Source organism: Pseudoliparis swirei, chromosome 8, assembly GCF_029220125.1.
Source record: "Pseudoliparis swirei isolate HS2019 ecotype Mariana Trench chromosome 8, NWPU_hadal_v1, whole genome shotgun sequence".
In the NCBI taxonomy this organism is placed as follows: domain Eukaryota; kingdom Metazoa; phylum Chordata; class Actinopteri; order Perciformes; family Liparidae; genus Pseudoliparis; species Pseudoliparis swirei.
In genome coordinates, this window is record NC_079395.1 from 7800695 (window position 1) to 7825415 (window position 24721).

The 24721-nt window shown below is 39.9% G+C and overlaps 2 protein-coding genes across 10 annotated transcripts in view; one reads left to right on the plus strand and one right to left on the minus strand.

Annotated features, from left to right (window-relative positions):
- Positions 1-16: 16 nt before the first annotated feature.
- Positions 17-9051, minus strand: dcaf8 (DDB1 and CUL4 associated factor 8). Of its 4 annotated transcripts, none has more exons than XM_056421460.1 (13): positions 8890-9051; positions 8251-8325; positions 8050-8145; positions 6390-7033; positions 6088-6228; positions 5429-5523; positions 5048-5158; positions 4784-4914; positions 4272-4379; positions 3884-4014; positions 3473-3592; positions 3174-3290; positions 17-1884 (listed from the first exon to the last, which is right to left on the minus strand). In XM_056421460.1, exons 2-13 carry the CDS (start codon positions 8285-8287, stop codon positions 1777-1779), a joined length of 1839 nt encoding a protein of 612 aa, XP_056277435.1. In that variant the 5' UTR covers positions 8288-8325; positions 8890-9051; the 3' UTR covers positions 17-1776. The 4 variants fall into 4 exon arrangements, with proteins under 4 accessions (XP_056277435.1, XP_056277434.1, XP_056277436.1 ...); XM_056421459.1 differs by having other exon boundaries at positions 8050-8148; XM_056421461.1 differs by lacking the exon at positions 8890-9051 and adding an exon at positions 8817-8842.
- Positions 9052-11500: 2449 nt separating this feature from the next.
- Positions 11501-24721, plus strand: part of LOC130198187 (guanine nucleotide exchange factor VAV3-like) — a 42866-nt gene continuing 29645 nt past the window's right edge. For 4 of the 6 annotated variants that reach the window (XR_008832578.1, XM_056421323.1, XM_056421325.1 and 1 more), the window contains exons 1-10: positions 11501-11822; positions 14988-15104; positions 19430-19488; positions 19918-19983; positions 20562-20679; positions 21481-21570; positions 21887-21955; positions 22045-22148; positions 22698-22797; positions 23143-23238. Coding sequence is in view for 5 of the 6 variants with exons in the window: in XM_056421323.1 (XP_056277298.1) it covers positions 11619-11822; positions 14988-15104; positions 19430-19488; positions 19918-19983; positions 20562-20679; positions 21481-21570; positions 21887-21955; positions 22045-22148; positions 22698-22797; positions 23143-23238 (1023 nt within the window). In the remaining variant the exon portion in view is untranslated. Of the gene's footprint in view, positions 11823-14150; positions 14212-14987; positions 15105-19429; positions 19489-19917; positions 19984-20561; positions 20680-21480; positions 21571-21886; positions 21956-22044; positions 22149-22697; positions 22798-23142; positions 23239-24721 lie in introns of those variants that run through there. The other 2 variants (XM_056421324.1, XM_056421326.1) reach the window with 2 other exon arrangements.

The following is a 24721-nucleotide window of genomic DNA, read 5'->3' on the forward strand; positions in this document are numbered from 1 at the left end:
GAATGAGACCATGAAATCACATCAAGAGCACTGTCTTTGTTTATTGCACAAATTGTACATATTTCCAACTTAACTGGTATTATGCAATATTTAGGCAGTGGTGGACAAAACAAATAGTTCAATGCCTTATGTGTACAAGATGCCAAAAACTGCCAGTGGGAAAATCTGGATATAACTGTCTCAAATGACTGAAGATCTAGAAAGGAAACCTTTTCTTTTCTTGAACAAGAAAGCGAATAACTACTTTAATACTCGACAGCTATTCAGCTCATACCAGAAGGATGTCGTCCTTAAAAAGGAAAACCTGAAGAAAAGTGGTGCCTCAAGTACTTTGTCCTCATATAGAATATAAACCTCTGCATCAATACCAATTAAATGTTTTGACATCTTAGTTTTTTTTCTTATTGAAGTCAAACCGCATTTGCTAAAGTTGTTTTTACAGTTTTAATATATATATATGTACATATAAATTCAACTAACTAGAGTTCTCATAGAAAATGAGAAAAGCTGGATTTTATCGCTCTCACAACAAATGACTGGCAAGCATATTGACCTCCCCCTCATTCCTCCTCTGAGTTGTGGAGTTCAAATGTTTGTTTGAAAGACCTCCTTCAGCAATTGATTTAAGACCGTTGACATCATAGAAGCATTTTCAGGAACCACATGGTTATTACTCCAATCTCAATGAGCACATCGGCAGTGTTAACATTGGATTGGGTGTTCCCCACCAGGCCCCCACCTCATTCATTATCCTATGCACATGCTGAACACCAGTCAAGACTTCCTGTCAAAGATGGAGAATCGGGGAAGAGGAAGGAGGAGGGAGAGGAAAAGCTGCTGCAAGCAAAAATCCCTCTTTTTCTCTCAGTCAAAGAAATGCTTAAGTGCAAAATATCTCCCCCCTCCACCAAAAAAAAATAAAATCAATAACAATTAACTAAACTTCACTGAGGTCTCCAATGAAGGATACAACAGCTCTTCCCCCAAAATCACACACCCAGTGCACATTTTGTCCGTCTCAAACTAAAGCGTCCCTGATTCAAAGTGCACTCAGTAGTGAGGGGGAGGGTGATGGAAAGAAGAGGGGCGGGACTAGCTTGAGGGCAGCGTGTCGGGTGATGCAGCATGTAGGGATTTAGTAGTCTTCGGAGAGAAAACGTGTGAAAAATGCAACTAGCTGCACAAGTTCAGGCCAAGAAATAAGTATGAGACTGGGGCGATGCAGGGAGGGGACACGGGTTTCCCTCTGCGAGTTCAAATCTTAAAGGAAGTCACATTGAGGGGATGGTATGATGGTGTGATTCTAAGCCCTTACTCCCTATATCAACACAGAGAGCTCAAGAGGTGCGTCACTAAGAGAGGGGAATAGTGTGCTGGTGATGTGTAGCGTCCTACAGGGTGCTGGTTGCCATACACAGACACACACAGTCCATTGTTCTGGGGCTAGACAGCGCATCGAGATAATGTACGCACAAGCACTCACTAAACCTCTTTGTACAATCGAAGGGGAAAAAAATCTGGATTCTGGAAGTGTGTATGCAGTGTGTAGTCGTCATTTGCACACACGCAACTGATGGAAAACCAGCCGTAAAGCTCCGTCACTGCTTCAGAAGTATGTGTCATTTAGTGTGAGTTTGTATGCGTGTAAAAAGAAAACAAAAACAAGTCTGTGGCTCGTCAGTGTTTGAGTTTGCCAGTGTGTCAATTGTGCATATGTGCATCAATTCAAGGGCAATACAATGTATGTATGTGTGTGTATGTATGTATGTGTGTTGCTCAAGAGGACATGCACTGAACGTGGTCTGGACCTCCTTCCTCTTCTTCAGAGGAATCTGGAGAGCTCCAGGAATCGTCCGTGTCCGTGTCTGCTCCCTCTCGGCGGGCCTGCATCGAGACACAGAAGGAGAGTTAGAATGAGACTCTTTTTGGGCCGAAAGGGTCGTCCCAAAAGACCCAATAATAGACTGTAATCCAAGAGTAATACCAACTGCATCCTACAGTACATACTATTTAACCCTCCTGTGCCCTTTCGTCAATTTGACCCATTCAAATGTGGTGTTCTTTCTTCAACACAAACAAACACAAAGTAAGTACCTCAAACAAAAAAAAAATTAAATTTTAATTCTTTCTTCTTTTTTTTAAATTTTGGGGGGTCATATTGACCTCAAAAAAAAAATATGTTAGTAAATATAAAGGTAACAGGCGGGTTAAACATTGAATCGGGTCAAATTGACCCGAAGGCAACACAAGGGTTAAGGGGCATTCCATCAATATAGTACTTCCTTTCCAAAAAATCAGAGGACTCGCAAAACGCAGATAAAAACATAAAAGAAAAATAATCAAACATATTTTGATCTTTAGACAAACTCTGGATCCTAACATTTCCTATGTTTAACAAATATGATATATACACTACTGTTCAAAAGTTTGGAGTCACCCAGACAATGTTGTGTTTTCCATGAAAACTCACTTTTATTCTTCAAATCAATTGTAAAATGAATAGAAAATATAGTCAAGACATTGACATGCTTAGAAATCATATTTTTTATTTAAAATAAGAATTTTGTTCTTCGAACTTCTAGCTCGAAGGAAGGCCAGATTTATAGCTTCTCTCAACGGCATAACTGTTTTCAGCTGTGCTAACGTAATTGCACCATAATAACCCTACATTAGTCTTCCCAGGCAAACAATGTAGATGGGCCTCTATACACCTATGTAGAGATTTCATTTAAAATAAGACGTTTCCACCTACAATAGTAATTTACCACATTAACAATGTATAGAGTGTATTTCTAATTAATTTATTGTTATCTTGATTTTAAAAAAACAATGCTTTTCTTTGAAAAATAAGGACATTTCTAATAGTTTTCTTTTTTTTAAGTGACCCCAAACTTTTGAACAGTAATATATATAGATATATATATATATAGTTTTGGTTTGTTACCATCTGTTAGGTAAATGCTCACTTCTTCTTTTAAACTCCAAACCCAAAAGCATTCAATTCAGTTTATTTTGTATAGCCCATTCTCACAAATGATAAATTTGCCTCAGAGGGCTTTACAATCCGTACACATTGACATCCCTGTCCCAGGACCTCACGTCGGATCAGGAAAAACTCAAAACTCAAAGCATAATGAACCAACGTCTGTTTGTTGAAGGGTTTGAGAGCTCACCCTCTGCGGCCGCCTGTTCCTCATGTGTCTCATCAGGAACCACAGCAGCTGGGTGTCGTACTGGTCACCGTGGCGCACACTGTCTTTATCGCGCTCCCGCTTGTTTTTCTTCATCACCTTGACAAACACAACACACAGGTGTGAATATGGCGAACAAGAGCACGCACACAGAAGCAAACATATGTCCTTGATACATATTCCAGTACTTTTTAAGACTTCTCATTAAACTGGATTGGTTATATATCTGTCAGGCGACCTTTACTGGTAACCAAACCTAACAATAAAAGTGAACAGACTACCTCTTTAAGGCCCTTGAGCCCCGTGGGGCTTTCAGCCGTGGGGGCCCACAGTTTGATGTCGTGGTCCAACCCACTGGTGGCCAGACCTGGAAGGTGGGGATGTGGCTCCAAACAGTTCACCTGGAGTCGTCGACGGTAGAGAAAATTACGGAGATGACACATTGAAGATGGCCGACGATTTAAAAAGAATATTGTGAAGACCGATGTCTCGAGAGCAACAAGCAAAACTCGACTGTGAAAGAAAAACACAAACGGTACAGAGTCAAAGTTGATCTTATCTAAACCAAATATCAAAACTATTTTTCCACAACGGAATACAAACAGAGAAATAAACACGACGGCAAAGAGATTACAGAAGCACTAATGATCAATAAATGCAGCCCATCCTATCTGAAGTCATCTTTGACTCACCACTCCTCCCCGGTCTCCCTCCATAAACTGGACGATGCGAGCAGAGTACTTGTCCCACAGATAGATGTGTCCGCAGTCACTTCCACTGACCACGAACTCACTGCACGGCCCATAGAAGTTCACCCCCTTCACTGTGACAAAGAGGTGAAGATGAGGGTCCATGATACAGCGTCAGTATGTGTGAGAACCACGATCTCTTTGCCCTCCGACTGGATACTTTAAGAAAAAAGAACTCCACTGACTTATATAGTTATATGACAACAGCAAAATGACCCGTCATCATCCGATACGGTGCTCGTGAAGCTGGGCGATGGCTGATACGTTATATTTATAAAACTGTGGGTACATGCAAAGTGCACTACTTCATTACTGTAATAAATAAAAACACCTGTTGCATTATTGCGGTGTCCCTTGTATCTCCTGCGGTAGTCTGCCCCGTCACTGTGGTTGGAGTCGAACAGGTAGATGTCCTCATCGTTGTAAGTGACCAGGAGCTCTGAGGACAAACGGGTCAAACAGGCTGTTGTTCATTCTCTTTAGTGCCAGCAAGGCAGAAGATGGTCTGAAGAAATATGCAGGCAGTTCAGCTGAGTTTTCTAAGTCATTAAACGAGATTTGATTGGACCTTAGTTAAGTTCTGAAATTGGCTCTAAATCCGACCCGACTGGTGTTCTGCAAAGATGAGAGCACACGCATGCTTTTTGGGATAGACTGCCCTCTGTGTGCCTGGTATTGCTTTGTGGTTGCATCAGGAAGGCGAACTAGGGCAAACGTTTCGGTGTTTTAAGACATTGAAACAAGCATGTAGGATTCAGAATTGTCCATAATTCTCAAATCGGTTCATAACAAAAAGTGTAAATGTCAAATGGAAAGTTTTCAGTACTTTTAAACGTGTTTTACCTGTGCCATTGTGGCTGTACACGAGGCAGGTGATGTTGGTTTTGGACTCGCTGGACACCAGATGTGAGGGACAAAACTTTTTCAGCACACCATTGTTATCGTTCTCATTGATCTTCCTCTGGTCATAAATCCTAAAGAAGGCGAGGAAGTGAGTCCAGAAAAGAAAAAGGGATTCAGAAGTGACATCTCAAAGATTGTGAGCAACAATTTCCATTATTACGAGACTATTTTCATTGGATGCATGAATAACAACTTGCTTCGTACCTCACATACTGGTCTCTTCCGCCCACAGCAAAGTGTTGTGTCTTTGCTGGGTTGACAAAGATGGTGTACAGGCCCACTTTTTTATCACCCTCCTTTACTACCACCAGTTTACTGCCACACAAATTTAAAAAAAGACAGAAAAACAGGAATATTTATAATTAATAACATGATTTTAAAATCATTACGGTGTATGGCAAACGCAGGAAAACTGGCAAAAGGGAAGGTATTAAAAAGTGAACGTCAACAACACTGAACTAAAGACAGGGTATTGCACAACAACACTACAAACTACTGCCTAAACAGGACAGAGTTGCATCAACACCCGCGTATCGTCTTGTAGTTTCTGATAGTTGATTGAACTTTAATAATAGTATCACTCACTTGGCCGGACGGTCCAGACGCAGGTCAATACCAAACACCACGGCATCCTCTCCAGCAGACAGGAAGGAGCAGGGGGAATCTGGCTCCAGGGCAAGCTACAACAAAAATAGGTAGAAAGTAAAATCATAGCCGAGCGATTGCTTGCCTCAACCATCCAGTCAAGGAGCAGTGTACTTCCAGTTCTGACAACTTCATTATTTTTATCATATTAGACGTTTGTGTGAAAGTGGGATCACTTGTATAGAAATTCCTTAGTTATGGCCCAAAAAATGTTTTGTGAGGTTACAGTAACCTTTGAACACCACATTATAATGAGTTCCTCCTGGAGTCAGAGTGGAGGTGTGTGCCAGATGAAATCAAATTCCTTTCAGGGCAAATTCTCAAAAATGCATCATCTCTTCATGAGATGATGCATTTATGAGACTGGGACAGATGTTAGGTCACAGTGACCTTGACCGACACAATCTAATCAGTTCATTCTTCGGTCCAAGTCGAGGTTTGAGCAAAATTGGAAAAACATCTCATTCACAAGAACGGGACAGGCAAACCCCAAAAACAATCGCCCCATAAAAACACACATGTGAGAGACTGTACTTCATAATAAATAAATAAATGTAATAAGCACAGCTGCAACGTACACACACAGTCCAGACACTCACCTTGTGTGCCGCCCCTTTGTGCTGCGCGACCCGCTTGGTGTTCTTGCATCGCTGTGTGGCCGACAGCTCAGCCACTCGGATCTGACCGTCTCGAGCGCACATGGCCAGCGTGGAGTCTCCGCTGTGAGGCAGGAACTTTGCCTGTGTACATTACGGGCAGGGAGAAGCGAAGAAGTCTCTGACCACAATAATCACTTTGATTAGCCACTGACTCCCTTTCAAAGTTGAGAATTGACGATAGATCAGTATGACGCTATCGCTGAACCTTATTGTTCCAACGAAGGTGTTTTACTTCCCCTTACCTGAAAGACGTTGCTCTTGTGGCCGCTGTCAAACTCCATCTCGACGCGGCGGACAGCCCAGTCCCAGATCACCACTCGCAGGTCATCGCTGCCTGAAGCCAGGCGGGTGCCCGAGGGGTTGAAGTGCAACGTGTTGACGCAGCCCTTGTGCTTCTCGAGCCGGCCCTGGAGCTCCAGCCGCTGCACGAGGCCACGGGATCCACACACACGCTTCACAAACTGGTGAGAGTCCCTGCCGAGCTCCCGGGAGCGCAGTGACGGGATCGCCTGCCACGGGGGCCCACGGAGGTCAGAGAGCTCTGCTCCCAGCCAGGCCTCAATCTCCTCACCATCGTCGTCTTCATCATCATCATCTTTCTGTTCTTCTTCTTCGTCGTCGTCTTCATCCGAGCTGGTGGAGTGATTGGTGCCGCCGCCAGGTCTGTTTCTCTTTCTAGCAGCCCTTTTCCCGCCATCTTTAACCTTTGCTCTCTCCTGTCTGCCTCCCTCACTCTCTCTTTCACCATCCTCAGTCAGTGAGTAATGCCCGCTGCCATCCATGCTGTCTGTGTCCTCTTCCTCCTCTCCCTCCTGGTTTCGACCAATCTCTCCATCCACATCTGGCATTGGCTTGTCTCCAGATGCCTCTCCTGTGTCTTTGGGAGCTACAGAAGTTCAGTAAAACAGAGTCATGGAGAATGTTTACACACGGCTGTCTCACTGGGAGATCAACTACTACTGTAAACTGTACCAACGTTTCCTTGTGTATGTATATACATATATATATATGTATATACATACATATAGATATTGTATTGTGTATTTTATTCAGTCAATCAAATCAAATACAATACAATATTATCCTATATAATATACAAAAGAGAAAGACTGAAAAGGTATAGGTAGAAGCAAAAAATGCTTATAAATTCCTATCCTAAATTGAAATCAAAATAAATCAGAAAATTAATATAAAATAAAGAAGAAAATAAAACAACAAAAAACAATAAAAATATAAAACAAAATATATTTATATATACTACCACATACATCTTCCATATTAATACATTTTTAATTAAATTTATAACTCTCAAGAATTGTTTTATAAATAATTCCCGTGAAAACCAAAAAGGAGTTCACCATTCTTACATCCATTTCAACATTATTCCATAATTGGACTCCTACAACAGAAATACATCTTCTTTCAATCCCTTTTTTAGCCTTTTGTACCGTGAACTTACAAACAACTCTCAAATCATATTTACACTCATGTATTGAAAATAAACTTTGTACACAGTCTGGCAGTGACTTCGCTTTAGCTCTGTACATTGTCTGCATTATTTTAAAATAAACCAAATCATTAAATTTCATAACACGTGATCTGTAAAATAAAGGGGTTGTGTGCTCATAGTAGCCGACATTATTCATGATGCGTATCGCACGTTTTTGTAACACAACTGTTGAATTTAAAAATGTTTTATAGGTCGAACCCCACACTTCCACACAATAAGTTAGATATGGATATATATATATATATATATATATACAAATACACATACATATATATATACACACATACATATATATATAGTTTTAAATTTGAACATTAAAATGCAGATTATAAGTTTGTTTTTACCAAATCAAAGTTAGCAGCATGCGATTTTGAAGAAATTAAAGGGGTTACCATCTTGAGAAGAAGACTGTGTTTGTCCCTCTTTGCTGCCAGAGGCATCTGTCTCCTTGTGTTGATCTTCTTCTGTCTCTTTTTCTTCAGAGCCACCTGCTAAAATCGAACATGCCTACTCGTTAACTGTACGTTGAGCAGGAAAGTTCGACAGTTATGGTCAGCATTAATACATCCAGCTATGTTTTATTTCCACTTTACCGTCAAGCGCAGTGGATTTCTCATCGGTCTCAGCCATTACGTCTCCTTTGTCCTTCGTCGACCTGAGGGGAGAGCCTTGGAACAGGAGAAAAACCAAAACATTTAGCTTGTTTATTGAGCAAAACAATTACAAAACAAGGGCTCGAATTGAGATGACAGAAAACGCGTGTGTGCATCAGTAACCGACAACATCGGGTGCACTCAACTCACTGAGCGCCGCACTGAGCGCCGCGGGGCACTCGTTAGCCCCGTAGCCCCCAAACTAACAGCTCACAGTTAATGTTACCCTCCGTCGGTCGTGAGATAAACTATCTTAACTTACTCGCCCGGTCGCGGTCTCACAGGCCCGACTAATGCCGTGTTTTGCTTTGTGAAGCTTGAGCGCGTCGTGTGCGGTGCTCGACTAGCCGACACTGTTGCCCCTGTGAGCTCAACGTTAGCCAGCCTGCGGAAGGCGAACCGACATTGAAGCTGAATATGTTTTGCTCAACAAGCGAACAGTTGGTCACACCGCCGACAGGCAGCTAGCGTCGCTTGTCGTGGCTAACTAGCATAGCTCGCGTTACCTCTACTCGAAGGCCCGACGAGGCGTACTTCTTAGTTTAGTCCTGATCTATAGTGCAGATTTATTTTCTCCACCTGTCTACTTTGCAGTTGAGTTAACTTGGATGCCTCGGCTCGGAGTTGTTTGGCCGTCGATACACGACATTAGGAATGCGTGCTTACAGCGGTGTTGTTGTTGTAAAATACAGTCAGTAAAGAAAGCTAACTGCGTTCACACAAGGTTGACTGCTCTGTTTATGTTTTGACGGTTCGCTTTATTTTTTGGGGGCTCCATTTCCGGTGTCGTGCTCGATTCGTTTTTTCCCTACCGGAAGTTGATAAAGAAGACGCGCAAGGCAAAAATAATAATAAAGATAATATTACTACTACTAGCGTTACTACTACTACTACTACTACTACTACTAATAATAATAATAATAGATATCAATAAATACAATAGATCACCTAATTGTTTAACGCTAACTCTATGTATCAAGTGTGGAGTTTAAATTGTGACAAATTTAAATTAACTGAAAAAATTCCCCATTAATTAATATTTTAATTCGTCATTTTTTATTTTATTTTTCTTAATGAATCATTTTCATCATTTTTTTCTTCTTGAATATGGCTCAGCAGCCTGGGGGACTTTGTCCCATTCTCTGATCAATAGTGTAAATAATTATGTTCTTTAAAGTGACGATGCCTTCTCATCGTCTTCAGGACAGGGCAGTGTGATTATGCAATACAATCGGCTTTGTTAAGACAACCTGCTTTAGATTTCTTAGCCACTTGGGCTGTAAACCATAGATAGACATATTTTACTTTCTAGTTTTTTTCTTCTTTTTCTAAGCAACCACATTAGTCCTTTTATTTCTACAAAAAATGCATTCAATTCAATTTTCAATTCAGTTTATTTTGTATAGCCCAATATCACACATTACAAATGTGCCTCAGAGGGCTTAACAATCAATACACATACGACATCCCTGTCCCAGGAACTCAAATCAGATCAGGAAAAACTCCCAAAAAATAGAAAAAAAAACCACAGGGAAAAACGTAAGAAATCTTCAGCAGAGTAACAAAGGAGGACCCCCTCTCCCCAGATGGACAGATGCAATGGATGTCATGTATACAGAAGGAAACATTACAGAGTTACAATACATTCAATATGACAGAGTGTATGAAGGCATGGACCACAATCCAGACCTCCATGAGGTATAGCTTTCAATAAATTTGCCTCAATTTGTTGTGTTACTTTAGAATGTGTTTTCCCTATGGCCATATTTACCTGCAAGGGACGCTCAGAGTTGGAGCAGCTGGGCTGCTGTGTAATGTGTCTATCTTCAATGAAAATGTTCTACCTTTTATTAATAATGTCCAATTAACCAGTTATTATCCAACCTAAGCTTCAGAACAACTGTATTCTTAAATCTGACAAGAGATTTGATGTTGGTTTTGAATAGTGTCAGGAGTCTTATGTTTTTCACCCATTGTTATCTCTCTAATAGAGTGTTGCTGTGATGTGAATATGGGTTGTTGTCCTCAATTTATTTTCATGGATAATATCTGATACTGTGTCAGTCCATCGGGCGGGTATTTCAATTGTATTTTAGTGATTTTTTGTATTTAAGTAAAACATGGATAGTTTACTTAAGTAAAGGAAGTACTTGTAAGTAGAAGTTTATGAGCCAGCTTATTGTCTGAGGAAACATCTGGCTCCCTCACTCAGTGTAAAACTAGATGGGATCTCCCTTCCTTCCTTTGTTTATGTCATGGGCTTAATGACAGTGATATACCATGCAAGGAGGATGTCCTTCTTCCTGTTTCAGTTAGATCCCTTAATTCTTAACTATCTAACTTATAGAAACATAAACTATACACACCTCAAATAACTCATAGTCACCTTTCAAAGCTGCTCCGGAATGTCAGCTGAGAGTGCACATGGGGACAGGATTACTTTGTCACACACATTTTTCCATGGAATAAAAAGAGAGACACTTTGTAGATGAGTAATACATTAACTGCAGGAATCTTTAGTCTTTCAGTCGAACAACAAAACACAAACTAGCTGCCAACCATTTTAATATATCTGTTGATAAAGTAATTCATCAAGCACATCTTCAGCTGATGATTTGATCTTTTTATTATTGCAATACATTTGCTGTTTAGGTGTTTTTTGGAACATCTGACGGGCATATCTTCAGTTTATTGAACAATCATTCACACATAATTGAAATAATAATACATATTTACTGACCAAGAAATAACCATTAGTTTGAGCTATATATATAAAATGAAAGCAACATCAATGTGAACTGATCCAATGACTGCCAACAGCTGGAGGAGCTTCGTGTAAAGTTTAAAAACGATATCAAGCCATGCACATTTTAACCTTGAAATGAAGTTGACCCTTTGCATGAATATCAAACGTGGAAATAATCAGCGTGGATAAAAGACCTTCTGATCATGTCCAAACACATTAGAAGTTCCACAAAGACCGGGTTGTACAGGTCTGGTTTCAGGGACGATTCATTTCAGAAGAAGGGGAAACACAATGTTTTGTTTGCGACCACCTCTGAGGAAATCTCCCAGAAGAAGGAAGGGGGAAGTTCAGACGTGCGGAGAGGGCTTCGCTCAGCCTGCGCCACGCCGCGCTCATAAACCGCAGCAGCTCTCCGCGTCCTCCAGACGCGAAGCTGGAGTTTGGCGAGACGAGCGGACGGCGCGGAGGCGGCTCTCATGCCGTAAGCGCAGGCCGATAGTCGGGGGGCAAGGTTTTGTTTCATTTGGCATTAACTTGCTGTTTTTCACCGCTCTCCGACAACATGGAGGACTGGAGGCATTGCGCGATGTGGCTGATCAGCTGCAACGTGCTGCCCGCCAACCACCGGGTGACTGCGGACACGGCGCAGGTGTTCGACCTGGCGCAAACCCTGCGGGACGGGGTGCTGCTCTGCCAACTGCTGAACAACTTGAGACCTCACACTATCAACCTGAAGGAGATCAATCTGAGGCCACAGATGTCACAGGTAGACGAATCATTTCGGCGCAACTGTTGGGCGTAACGTGTGCAGAGGAAATGCTAAACTGCGGATATATTCAACATATTTTAAGCCTTATTCAAGGGGTCTTAAAAGTTTGATAGCCTATGGTATGTGAGGTGACTTTTCCTTTTTACTCTATTAAAATAGTGAGGATTTTCAGATCAAAAGAAAGCGTTTGATAATTTCCCATCTGTCACTCATATGTTCAAGTCATGAATTTGGGAACATAGAGCCATCCATTTGTGTCTGTGTCACACTGACATTTGGACATGTCGATTGATCAGTCTGCTTCATATGAAGGTGCTTAGTCCCAAGTGACTCAATGTGGACCCCTTTGTATGTGTCCTTTATAAAGATCTTACTATTTTTTGATTTACTGAGGTATAGCGCGATATGTCCCTTAGCCTGTGCAACCCAGACGATCCAAGGCTTGACCTCTCGTTAATTATTCCTTCTGTCACTGGAGAGGCCTGATAAAATCCGGGCTTTGATCCACCCATTTGTTCGGGAACTTTTACTATGTGTGCAGCAACTCATAGTTTGCTTCCATCTGAGTTTGAAGCCATGTGCAGTTAGCTATTAGGAGACATTGTGATTTCTTACACTTATGAACCAATGCTCAAAAGGATGTCTATCTCTATGTTATCTTAATGATTGAATATCGGTTTAATATAACAAATAAACACATTTAATCTTAATGTGACAAAAAACATACTTTACTCGATATAATTGAGACCGATGTTTGTCGGAATATGTCTTCCTAAACTAAACTTAAACTCCCTGATGATTGTCCTGTAATATGTCCCTATACAAACACAACTTCCTGTTCACAGAGTCAAATTACATTTAGTCAAAATTGCAGGTGATTAAATCTTCATCAGGACTTATTTGGAGGATGATACATATGACAACTATCTAGTCAGACTCTGAACACTCTCCAATATCGTGGCTTCTTAATAAGGTCAAAGGACCCATTCGTAAAAAAACAAAGATCATATGAAGCACACACACCAAACGTTTTAGTGCACTTCACAAGGTTAGTTTTTCAGACGTTAGATTTTTAAGTTTTAGTTGTTATCAGAAATGTATGATTGTAATGCTGCATCTGAACAGATTTTTTGAAGATCATTTAAGCAAAGAAACTATATTGGATGTTACCGTTGACGAACTGCCATAAATAAATGAAGACATCTAGTCAAACTGACCAATTTTCTTTTGAAAATCTTTGCTTTTGTATATAAAAGCCAGTTCCCGAGCAGATACTGCTTACAAACTGCATTGTTGTGTATGCGCTCTGTCCGCGCACATCCACTCTAAACTAGGGCATAATGTGCGGAACAATAAAGAGCCAAACCCTGCAGCTGTAGGCCGTCTGAATAGGTTTGAGAAAGGCATGTGTGTCAGTGGGCTCCAGATTCTAAATGGCCCTTATATTGTGCCCAGTTGACCTACGATCTTGGAAATCGAAACAAGGCCATAAAGGTAATGGACTAGTGGAGAGAGTGCATCTACTGTAGTGAAAATGTGCTCATAAGTAATGTTTATACCATATTGTATGTTTGGCCTGGCTGCAAATGCTAAACTTGGAGTGTGAAAGTAAAATTCTTATTTATAAATTATAAATAATTTGGCTCTGAATGTCATGTTTGTCTTTGTTATTCATTCTTTCATAGAGAAAGTGGAATAAAAGGAATATTAAAAAAAAAAATTTCAAGAGAGAATTTCTCATCAGACATCAGCGCTGTTATAATCATCAATATGAGCGCAAGATGATGAATAATGTCATAAATTACAAAATAACAGCTTGATAGTGCAATATCAAATTAAACAGGTTCAAGAGTAAACGCAGCATCAATCAACTAATTAACCCCTTTTGAAAATAGGCATTCCAAGGAATACCTGCAATTTTATTTTATTCAACTGGGCTGCGACTAGGAGTGGTGCGACGCCATCATGTTCATGCACTTCCTGTGCAGACAAAGGGCCCCTGGGGGGGTTTGTGGAGTGATTACAGGCGTCTCCTTGATGAGCTGCTGTGATAAGAAAGGAGCCTATCTAGCATCAAGAATCAACTCAGGCTCTAGTTTAGTCATCGCTTAATAATGTGCAAAAGGGAAAATGATGTTTATGTTTACTGGGTGTTAGATTTTCAGTGGCCCACGTTTGAATTCGTGGCGCACATTGTCTTTATGATTGTTCTTGTACACAGGAGACACAGATCCTCATAGGAAGTGACACCAGAGAGCTCATGTTTTGTGGTTCCTTTTTTTCACTGTGCAGCTTTATGTTTTCACTTTCAGTTTGCTGTGTGGCGGTCACCTTCACCTTTATTAAGGCAGCTTCAAGTTCTCTGGGCTCGCATTAAAGTGTTGATGTGAGTTTATTCAGGTTAAACAGACTTAAATGGTTGGTTCTTTCAAATTACAATAAACAAATACTTTCAACTTCTGTTAGTAATCAGATGGAGCTAGTTCTATCAAGATGCTGCAATTATGTTGCTCTTTTGTGGCGTGAAAGACATTCAAACATATAGAGAAAATGTAACTGTTACTCTGGTTTCTGATTAATAAGGCCAGCTGTAAACTACTTTGAATGAAAACTGATCTGGGACACTGTTTCTGTGAAGAAATGTCAATTATGCAAAGTATTATTGCATTGGTAAATCTGAGACATGATTTTGGTTTGCCCTTTTATTTTCCACCTGTTTCAGGTGAATAATGTATAACAATGCCTTTCATTCTCCTGAGCAGCAAAACGAAACAATTATAGGTTGTAAAAACAAAAATTATCTGCATGGCTGGGTACGACTAAAATGTGCTTTTTTTCCTTTTCTTTTTATGGTTTGGAGGGACTGACCATATGTTATTTAAAAATCCAATGAACATTTTCAATTCAATTCAATTCAGTTTATTTGTATAGCCCAATTTCACAAATTACAAATTTGTCTCGGAGTGCTTTACAATCTGTACACATAGACATCCCTGCCCCAAAACCTCGCATTGGATCAGGAAAAACTCCCTAATAACCCTTCAGGGGGAAAATCATCTGTCCCTCAGATGATTCTAGCAAATAGAAAATGGCACATATTTATATAAGTGCTATACAGAGACAAGAGATACTAAATGCTGTGTTATTTTTTGCCCTCTGCAGTTCCTGTGCTTGAAGAACATTCGTACCTTTCTGACTTCTTGCTTTGAGGTGTTTGGGATGAAGAAAAAGGACTTATTTGAATGCTTCGACCTCTTTGATGTTCGAGACTTTGGAAAGGTAATACCCTCATCCATGTTTTTACGTATGAAAATGTTCTTCAACAATTCACATATTTCTTCTCTTCTGGTCTTTTCTGTTCTCCTCGACTATCTACCTAACTTGTCAAATTGGAAATTTAAAAGTTATAAAAGTAGTCATAAAAGTAGTTATAAAAGTAGTCAACATTTTCCAGATATAACACCTGACTTTTACTAGCGGTTAAACAGGGAAATGAGTTTGAGTGAGCGCATTAGTTGTCCGTTTAATAATCAATAGTTCATTTTACAGTATTTTTCTATTTTTATGAGGTTTTAGTTAAAAACAATCGGACACATTGTGTTAAAAGAAGTGTGTTATAGTTTGCAAAACAGCTATTTCACTTTGTGTTGTCAAAACTCATTAGATAAAGTAGGATTTATTTCATCATAGTACATCACCTGATTGTTCTGCAGCTGCAGTTCCTCAGTAGTGACACACAAAAACAGCTGTATTCAGAAAAGTATTTTTTCTTGAGAAAAAAATTCTTGAAACAATTTGATGAAATCTTTATTACAACTAATCTCATCATTTAAAAACTACATCTGAACATTGTAAACAATGGATGCATGGCGTGTGCATGCATGTGAGTTTAAATATGTCACCTATGGCCTGGTCTTGTATTTTTTGATGCACTACTGGGATCAGGAGTCAACTTTGATTTGTTGTGGGAGCTGGTTCCAGGAGTGTAAACATTGTGACCAGGTCAGTGGGGTTGAAGTGCGCTCCAGTCCTCAGTGGACTCTCCAGCATCTGTCCATCATTTCACTGGTTCAGTGCATTCAGTTGGTAACTTTACCTCGGAGCAGTATAAATTGCCTGAGCATCTCTGGGTTATCTATGGGAAAATATAGTATGAATGTATTAATCTTTGCATTCATATACGGAATATTTGTTTATTCAGTATATCTGATAAAAGAGGTCTATGCAGTAATGCTGCTATTAAAATAGAGAATAATAAGTCTGTAAAAGTGTTAATATCATTACAAAAAGCTTAATCTGGCTAAACTACATCCCCTTATGTTCAACATTTTCTTTTCAGAACTAAATATTTTGTCAGCGCAGATGTTTCATCTATTTTTTTATAATTCATACAGTAGTAGTAATTGGTTTGGGAACTCCACATTTTGATTAAAATAATAATAATCCAGGCAAAATGTATAGGGATCCTTTAGTCGGGCATATTATCCATGATTATAATTCTTAATTTACTGAAAGGAATAGACAGGGGTCATTGATTCTCTCTGTAAGTGTGAGGGATTGCATATTTAGCTTTGCGTGCAGTTTCCCACACAGACTCTTTTCTTTCAGTTCAGTTTGTTGTGTTCTACAGAAGCTTCTAGTTAATCTGGCTCCTGATAATCCCGCATGGGAGGTGCTGCCTGCAAATATGTACAGTACATACAAACTGGGCTGCATCATCTCAGTCATGTTCAAGAGCTGTCCATCAAACAAACAAGCTCCCGGAGGGGAAAGATTGTTTCTCATCATAACCTGTTTTTAGTTAAAAAATACGGGAGCCTGCAGGTTTGCCGATTGGGTTGGATTGGCTCCAGGAAGGGTTGTACAGCCGAACAAGAAATCCTCAATCTCTTCCCTATTTTCCAAAAAAACATCAAAAAGAGAACATCTCAAATCTCAGCCAGTCTAATCCTCCCGGGTTGAGAGGTGCCAACTCTGCGCGTAGCGTGAGCATTAGTCCACTGCATATCCAATGAGAGCTCTCTAACCTACATTCCCCTGCTGAGCTACTACCGGCTTCCCCCCCGAACAGCCACGCTGACTGCAGTGAGCAGCCTGGAGGCCGGACATGTGCTTATTTCTTTTCTCAACGTAACAAGATGTCAATCTTCACTGTGAAAGCCAAATGTTTGCTTCCTGAATTCAAGTGAATAGAGAAAATGATATTGACGTTTTGGTTTTCTTCTGAAGAAAAGCGATTTCATGTTTTGGTAATTACGCTTATTTACTTCTTTATGTAAGATAAAGATGTCTGTGTCTTAAATATGAAGCTACAAGCAGAGGGGTGATTATCGTAGTTTAGATTGAAGACTGGAAACAGTGAGTCTGGCTGTCTGAAAGATACACAATCCAAATATCTTCTGAAGCTCAAAAAATATTGCTCAGTTTTTGTACGGATTAATCAAACAGGACACCTTTTAGAAACATTTAATTCAATTAATTGAAACCCAATGAGCCTTACATATCATTTATTATTAATATGTGTCAGTACTTCTATTTGTATAATTTAGCTAAACATAACCGTCAGGCATGACAATTTGATTAATGACATGATGTTTCAACTTTCCTTACAATTTTTTCATGGTGCTTTGGGGAATTAAGAGACACTTCGTAAAGAGGCCGCACTATCATTAAACGTATAAGTAAAATGATCTCACACCGGAAGAGAAGGTGAAGGGCAGACAGGCTGTGAGAGCTAAGCCCTTTCATGAGAAGAGTTTCTTGAAACTTCTTCCTGCCAACTAAAGTGATGATTGATTGATATCAAATTATTAGGTTTATCTGGGCATCATTTGTAAATTCCTTACTCGCTTTGACGAAGAGATTCCAGGATGTTCGTGTCTTTGGGAGAGGTTCCCGCTTAATTACAGTTCACAACTTGACCTCGATAAGTTTCCTGGTCTCCCTCTGGTGGGTCTTCTCCCCGTCACCCATGCATCATTACATCTGACAGTTGCACCTGTGCCCCATATATAAACTGCCTGCCACACAAATCCACACCGCCACTCGTGGTCAACCTGAGATAGGCTCCACATTCAAACATATAATACACAGACATAACTACAAACATAATAAGAATAATTATTATTATAGCACAGATTCAAATCAGTTCTGCTCCCCAGTTTCATTTTAGGCACAAACATGTACAACTCATGTATATAAACTGGCTGTTTGTTTTTAAAGCTGTACTTGTTCTCATGCAAATTGTAATGTGTTTATTTACTTTAAATGTTCTAATTTTGATGATATTTTATATTGGCGATGGAAGCAGCATGTAAGGGTTTCAGCATATTGGTTTATTGGTGTAGTGGAGTTGTAGCCGAGCTCCGGTACAGATCTGTTGATTAGACTTCTCACTTCTCTCTCATACACAAACACCTCCACCACCACACACACAACCACACGCACACACACAATTTGCATGACCCGGCTCCTAGGCCCTGACGAATACAGCGCAGACACAGCAGTTGATTGTAAAGTAGAGTGTTTATTTAACCTAAGAAAGAAATAGTTAACGTGATGGAGTGTGGCAGTCAGTAACATCAGTAGTGTCAAGGTGGATGCGTGTGTGATGGAGGGTAGGTGTTGTCAGCCAAACCAAAGGAAACCAAAACCAAAGTAACTGTCAGCAAGGTTCTGCGACCACTCCACCCATGACGGAGAGAAACCTCCGCCCAGCAACGCGAGAGCTCAAGGCTTTCATGCCCTCCCTCTTCTCGGAAGAGGAAAAGGCGGAGGCCTGACCATTTCCTGCAGACCATGCGTGTCTCTCTCTGCTTCTCTGGCTGCTGTGCCTCTCATTCCACTTTTATTATACTGGGATGAAAACAATCTAATTATAATCAAAAATATAATAATTTAAATGACACTAATAATATAATTGATACTCATAGAACAAAATGAAAGTTTATTATAATTAAGGGCACGACCACTTTAAGTAACATGTGGGTGCTGTATCGGGTCTCTAGCTGCTCGCTCTGCTACGTCATCAGGGCCCGCCTCAGCACCATCGATGATGCACATCTTTGCATGTTTTTGATTGGTTACTGCCAAGCTGGCGACAGGCAGAGGGCCGCCACCCACTTTGAGCTTCACAACGGCCCTTCAGAGATTACGTCCATATTTTATTCTATTATGTACAAGCACTACAAACGTTGTCACATAACATTGGAGTCAGTTTTTTCCACTACCACAACAAATATGGAATTATAAAATGAGATACCGCGAGGTCCCCAGATGGATGGAAGTGGCAATGTTGCGGTTCTTTCATGTCTTTCATAGTCGTGTTGCTCCCCGTTGAGATATTGGTTGTTGCCGTTTCAGCAGATGGATTCTAAATAGTTTTATGGTCTTACACATGTTTTCAATGCTGTGGCCAGTTGGTCGCTAAGCCGCTGCTGATGTGTTGCTGCCGGAGTGCTTATCGCATTTATGTACGAAGAGATTAATTTGAGATGTATTTATTACAATAATTCCTGATACATGATACTAGCAGAGCATTCTTCAAATCCCCTTTCCCACTCTTTCTCTGTGCCTGTATTAATTAAAAAAATTTTTTTTACCAGGTTATGGAAACACTATCCAAGCTCTCCTTCACACCAATTGCACAGCAAGGACTAATCAAGTAAGTTACCCAATATTAAAAAAACAAATAGCAAAAACATTTTTTTGGTCTTATTTTTAGCAATTAAACAAATAAGTATGCCTTGAGAGACAGCACATATATAAATGAGGATGTTATTTATCAGCCTGAGTTTTATTTAGCATTTTAATATTCTATGTATTTTTAATATTATCTTTGCATCTTTAAGAATTGTTTGGCATCCACTGAATGGAAATAACATTTCATTTTGTGGACTTGTCCTAACTAGTTGTTACCAATTTGTGTCCCGTTCTACCTTAGAAAAGCATATTAGACTGTTCTGGATGCTTAAAACACATTTGAATACATTGACAGTTAGTTTCCTGCCAAAGTAACTGTCTGGTAGTATTTTCTTCATTGTGATCTTTCTGTTAAACACTGAGCCTCACACTGCTTTGCTGTCATTTCCAGGCCATTTCCCACAGAGGAAAGCCTCAAAGACGAGGACATTTACAATAATCTGGAAGACTTGATTGAGTATGTATGAGGCTCCTCTCTGCGGGGCCGTTATTGGTGTTGATAGAACGTGATTATTTAGCTCTGTGGCAGAATCATTATCCGTGCTCTCCAGGGGTCCCACATATTTTGGTAAAAGGCTTGGCTCCGGTTCTCTGTTACTGTCAGAGGGAACGAATGAGTAATGCTGCATGTTTTTGCTGACTTCTTGCATACCACCCACATCAATCATATTTGGTTGACAGAGACCAATAAGAGCAAACACATATGAGTAAAACAAGTCCAATATTTGTAATATTTTCATGTCACATTAGAGTTATATTCATAGCACATTATCTTTGAATGCTCATTAACTAGTACATGCAGTCATTATGATGAGTTAATGAATATGAGGAAAAGAACAGCACACCACTATTTGTAATCACATATAGACATTTGTATATATCTGTGTATAAATGTATTTTTTAACATGACATCAATGCCATTATTCACAAATTGTTTCTCCATGGCTTTTCACAATGCAATAAGTTATACATAAATATATATATATATATATATTATATATGTATATAAAATATGTGTGTGTTCGTGTGTGATAGTGAGAATGCCCCCGAGGATGAGGATGACCTGTATGCAGCGGTCTACGGGCTGGAAGAAGACTACGCAGGGGAAGAGATCTATGAAGACCTCATGAGGAATGAGCAGCTTCCCCCTTCGGTACCGCAAGGAGTCACCCTCACACACACACACACACACACACACACACACACACACACACACACACACACACACACACACACACACACACACACACACACACACACACACACACACACACACACACACACACCTGCTTCACAGGGTACACTTTGGCGGACTATAAGCCCACAATATCCTAATTGCTAATATGCCAACATAAACTGCTCACCTGGTACAAATGTGTGAATGAAATCCTCTTCTGGAACTCAACATCAGGATATCTTTAAATACGGAGACTCATAACTGAAATAAAAGTATCAATTTATTAATGTAAAAAATACTTTGTTACAGGTAAAAGTCCGGTATGCAATTGTACTTCAAAATTCTACTTGATGAGTGTACAGATGTATGATTAGCAAAATGGGCTATGAGACGCCGAGGGGTGTGACAAAGCAGCTGTTGATACAGACACCTCTCACACTTCTAGTAGGTCATAAGTGATGAGTAAAAGGGATTACTTTTTTTCCCGGAAAAATTCCCTGTTATGCGATGTGGGCCATTCATCTATTCAGATTGCTGTTTGATGCACAAAGGAGGAAGTGTGGATGTGCTGTTTTAAAAATGGTGTCGTTTATAAATAATCAGTTTGACAAGAAGAGGGAAAAAAACGTATCTGTGTTTCAAACCTTTAGTGATGTCATCTGAATGCAGATGTTTCATTTCAGGATTCTGAATGCAATCTCCAGTGTCTGCAGATAAGCAAAAGGAAAGAAAGTAGTGTTTAGGCCACATGTTCTAAAACGTGCGTCTTTCTCGAAGCAGGCCGAGGTGGACGTCCGGAGCTGCTGCCTCTCAGAGATCAAACAGACGGAGGAGAAATACACTGAGACCCTGGAATCCATCGAGAAGGTTCATTAACATCTTATTGTTCTATCGAGCACTGAGATTATGTTGTGACATTAAACACACATGGTTTTCTTTATTTCAAATGCATTAAAAATCGTTTCTTAATGTCATTTAAATGAGACATTTCAAGAAAGTCCCAGTTATCATTTCCCTTAGCTTGGCCTGCTATGACCCTGTTATCTGACTATCTAATGAGATTTCTTTTTTTTACAATTTCATATGGTTCACTGGTTCCAGTAAAAAACAAATCAGGGATTTAAGAATCTGAGGAGAGGCGCTGTGATGTTTCATTCAGGTGTTCAATTGTTTCTCTCTCCAGTATTTCCTGAACCCTCTCAGGAAATTCTTCTCCGCGGCTGAAATTGACAAAGTCTTTGTCAATATTCCAGTAAGTCCGACAAGTTTCCCTTCTTGTCACATGACATGGAAATAAAATATTTATATCCAGATACTGATGCCTTTTTTTCTCTCATGCAGGAACTAGTTAAAGTTCACAAGAGCCTGATGGTCGACGTGCAGGACTCCATCTTAAACAAAAATGCCTTAAATCTCTACCAGATTTTCATCAGCTACAAAGAGAGGTAATGATGAAAACATACATCTACATTTCTGGTTACATTGCAATGTCACAATGTTCTGTCAATACATTGGAAGACAGAGTCTTGCAACACTACGACCGACAAGACGACTTCATTTACACCAGACATTTTCACTCGTGTATCCATTCTGCTGCACAACAGCAGTTCTCCATTTGCCAGTTATACATTTTGATTATAACATGCAGGAACATGTTGCTATGTGTGAGTTAAAAAAAGGTTCAGATTTAATGCAGTTTTGTCTTTTTTAGTTCTCTATAAATTCCAGGGTTATGCTGAAATTACAGAACATGATACACATGAGATCAAGGAGGATTCTCTTCTCAGACATGTCATGGTGTAATCTACATGATGCAACCGATTCTTTTGAGAGAATCACTCGATACCATCTTTATCACGAGCAACGTGATTGCAACATATTACAAGTTACACTTTCTAATTTTGACTGAGCACAAGATTCCGAACTGGCTCTCTACACACACTGGCTGTACTTCCACTCATCAATGGCTTCTGTGTCTCTCCTCTGCATTGTAGGCTGCTCATTTATGGGATGTACTGCAGTCAGGTGGAGATCGCTATTGCTGTGTTAGACCTCATTTGCAAAGAGAAAGAGGATGTCCGTGTAAAGCTCGAGGTGAGACACCTGAATAATGCACATGTACGGCGGCCCCTAGGGTTAATTCCGGGCCCTACCCATATATTACATCACATCATTTATTGCATCTTGTTCCATGCAGCTTTAAGAAACTTGAAAATCGTTGCTACTATAAATCAATAAAAATAGCTAATTGTATTTCATATTAAATTTAAGTAACTGTAAGATAAAAAATGTTGGTTTAAAATGTGTGTTATCTCATATCTTTATGAACTATGAGCTTGGTATGTGCTCTATAACACAGAATAAGATACAACAATATCATCTGTATAGTGATGCTTGTCACTCATGCTGTTGTAAACATGAGTCTTGTGTTTGTTGCAGGAATGCTCAAAGAGAGCCAACAATGGCAAGTTTACACTGAGGGACCTGCTGGTGGTCCCGATGCAGAGAGTCCTCAAGTACCACCTACTTCTTCAGGTAGGGAGGTCCGACTACACTCATTTAAAGTAAGAGTCCGCTCAGGGTTTAAAGTATATCAGTGTATTTCAGAGATCAGTCCTCCCTGACGAGATAAAGGTGTGTTAATCACTGAAAACCCCTGAGGGCTATTTCACAAAAGCAGTATTAAGATATCCGGTATAATAGAATAAGCAAGGCATAACTTGTCAGTGCATCCTGGCTGTATACCTTTCAAGTTGGCCAAGCCAGGTTTAGGAGGTGACTAGGTGACTAGTTTAAGCCAGGTTTAAGTTATTTGGATACATGTGCGTTCACGTCTTTCTTCAAAATCACAGATATTTGTAAAATCTGTTGTTGAATGCATTCAAACGTGCAGCCTTCTTTAAGGATATCGCATACATGCCAATTATATATATTTTTTCTATGAAAGACATTAAGTTTCACTTGACTTTTATTAATGTTATCTCAGATGATTCAAAGTGGATGATGTTCTTCTTTCAGTAAAGAAGTGGCCACTTGAGGGCGACATTCTCCACAACTTTGTGGAGAAGGAAAAAGAAAGACTAGTCATTTAGGCAAAATGCATTTTTTTCTGATGTCAAATCGCTCAAATGTGTCGAAATACATTTGAGCTGGCAACATTTTCTTCAAACAAGTGCCTTTTAAAGGGGAAGCCGTGGAGTCTGTCACCTGATTGTAAAATACATTTACACGTGAATTACACAAAATTATCATTACATGACATATTGACTGTACACAATTTTATCTTTTTCATACATTTGACTACCTACTGTGTGACCCGTCTCCCCTGGTTAGTCTGAATCGGAGGTGAGACCACAGCTGACAGGGCAGACGAGGACAGCGACTGGGCAGCAGTTTTAACCTGTTGTGGAGGGTAAAGGCCTCCGTGGTAACTGGTGGTGATTCTGGTGTCCTCATCCGCCCCCTAAGGAGGGACTTTGGCAAGATAGAAAAGGAAGAGGAAAGGGTCAAATAAAGTGAGAGTGGATACTGCAAAGCACGTAAGCTGCACTGTAGCACTGTCAAGGAATAATTCATCTCTCCATTCTCTAACGTAATAAGACAGGTACTGAAACATGCCTAAAAGGATTGCCCCCACCTTTTAATATTAGATATCATATATAATATACATATTGATATTGTAATGTTATTAAGTCTTGGGTAATATAATTCTCTGCTACAATTTTGGCAGCATGTCCTTAACAGCAAGCATCGGTCTAGAATTATGTACCCCCCCCCCCCTCCCCCAGAAGCAACATACTGTCTGTAAAATGGAGGAACAGGTGCCACAGGTAGAAAAAATAAACTGCCACAGCATTATGTTAAGATATGCATTATTTTATCTCGACACCGTGCCTCTGTGAAAGTTACTCTCCCAGCAGTAACTACCATGAGTTGATTAATAAAAACAGATGTGACAGGTGCGTGAAGAAGAATCTAGATAGTTTATTTAAATGTAAAATTAGCTAAACCAAACTGT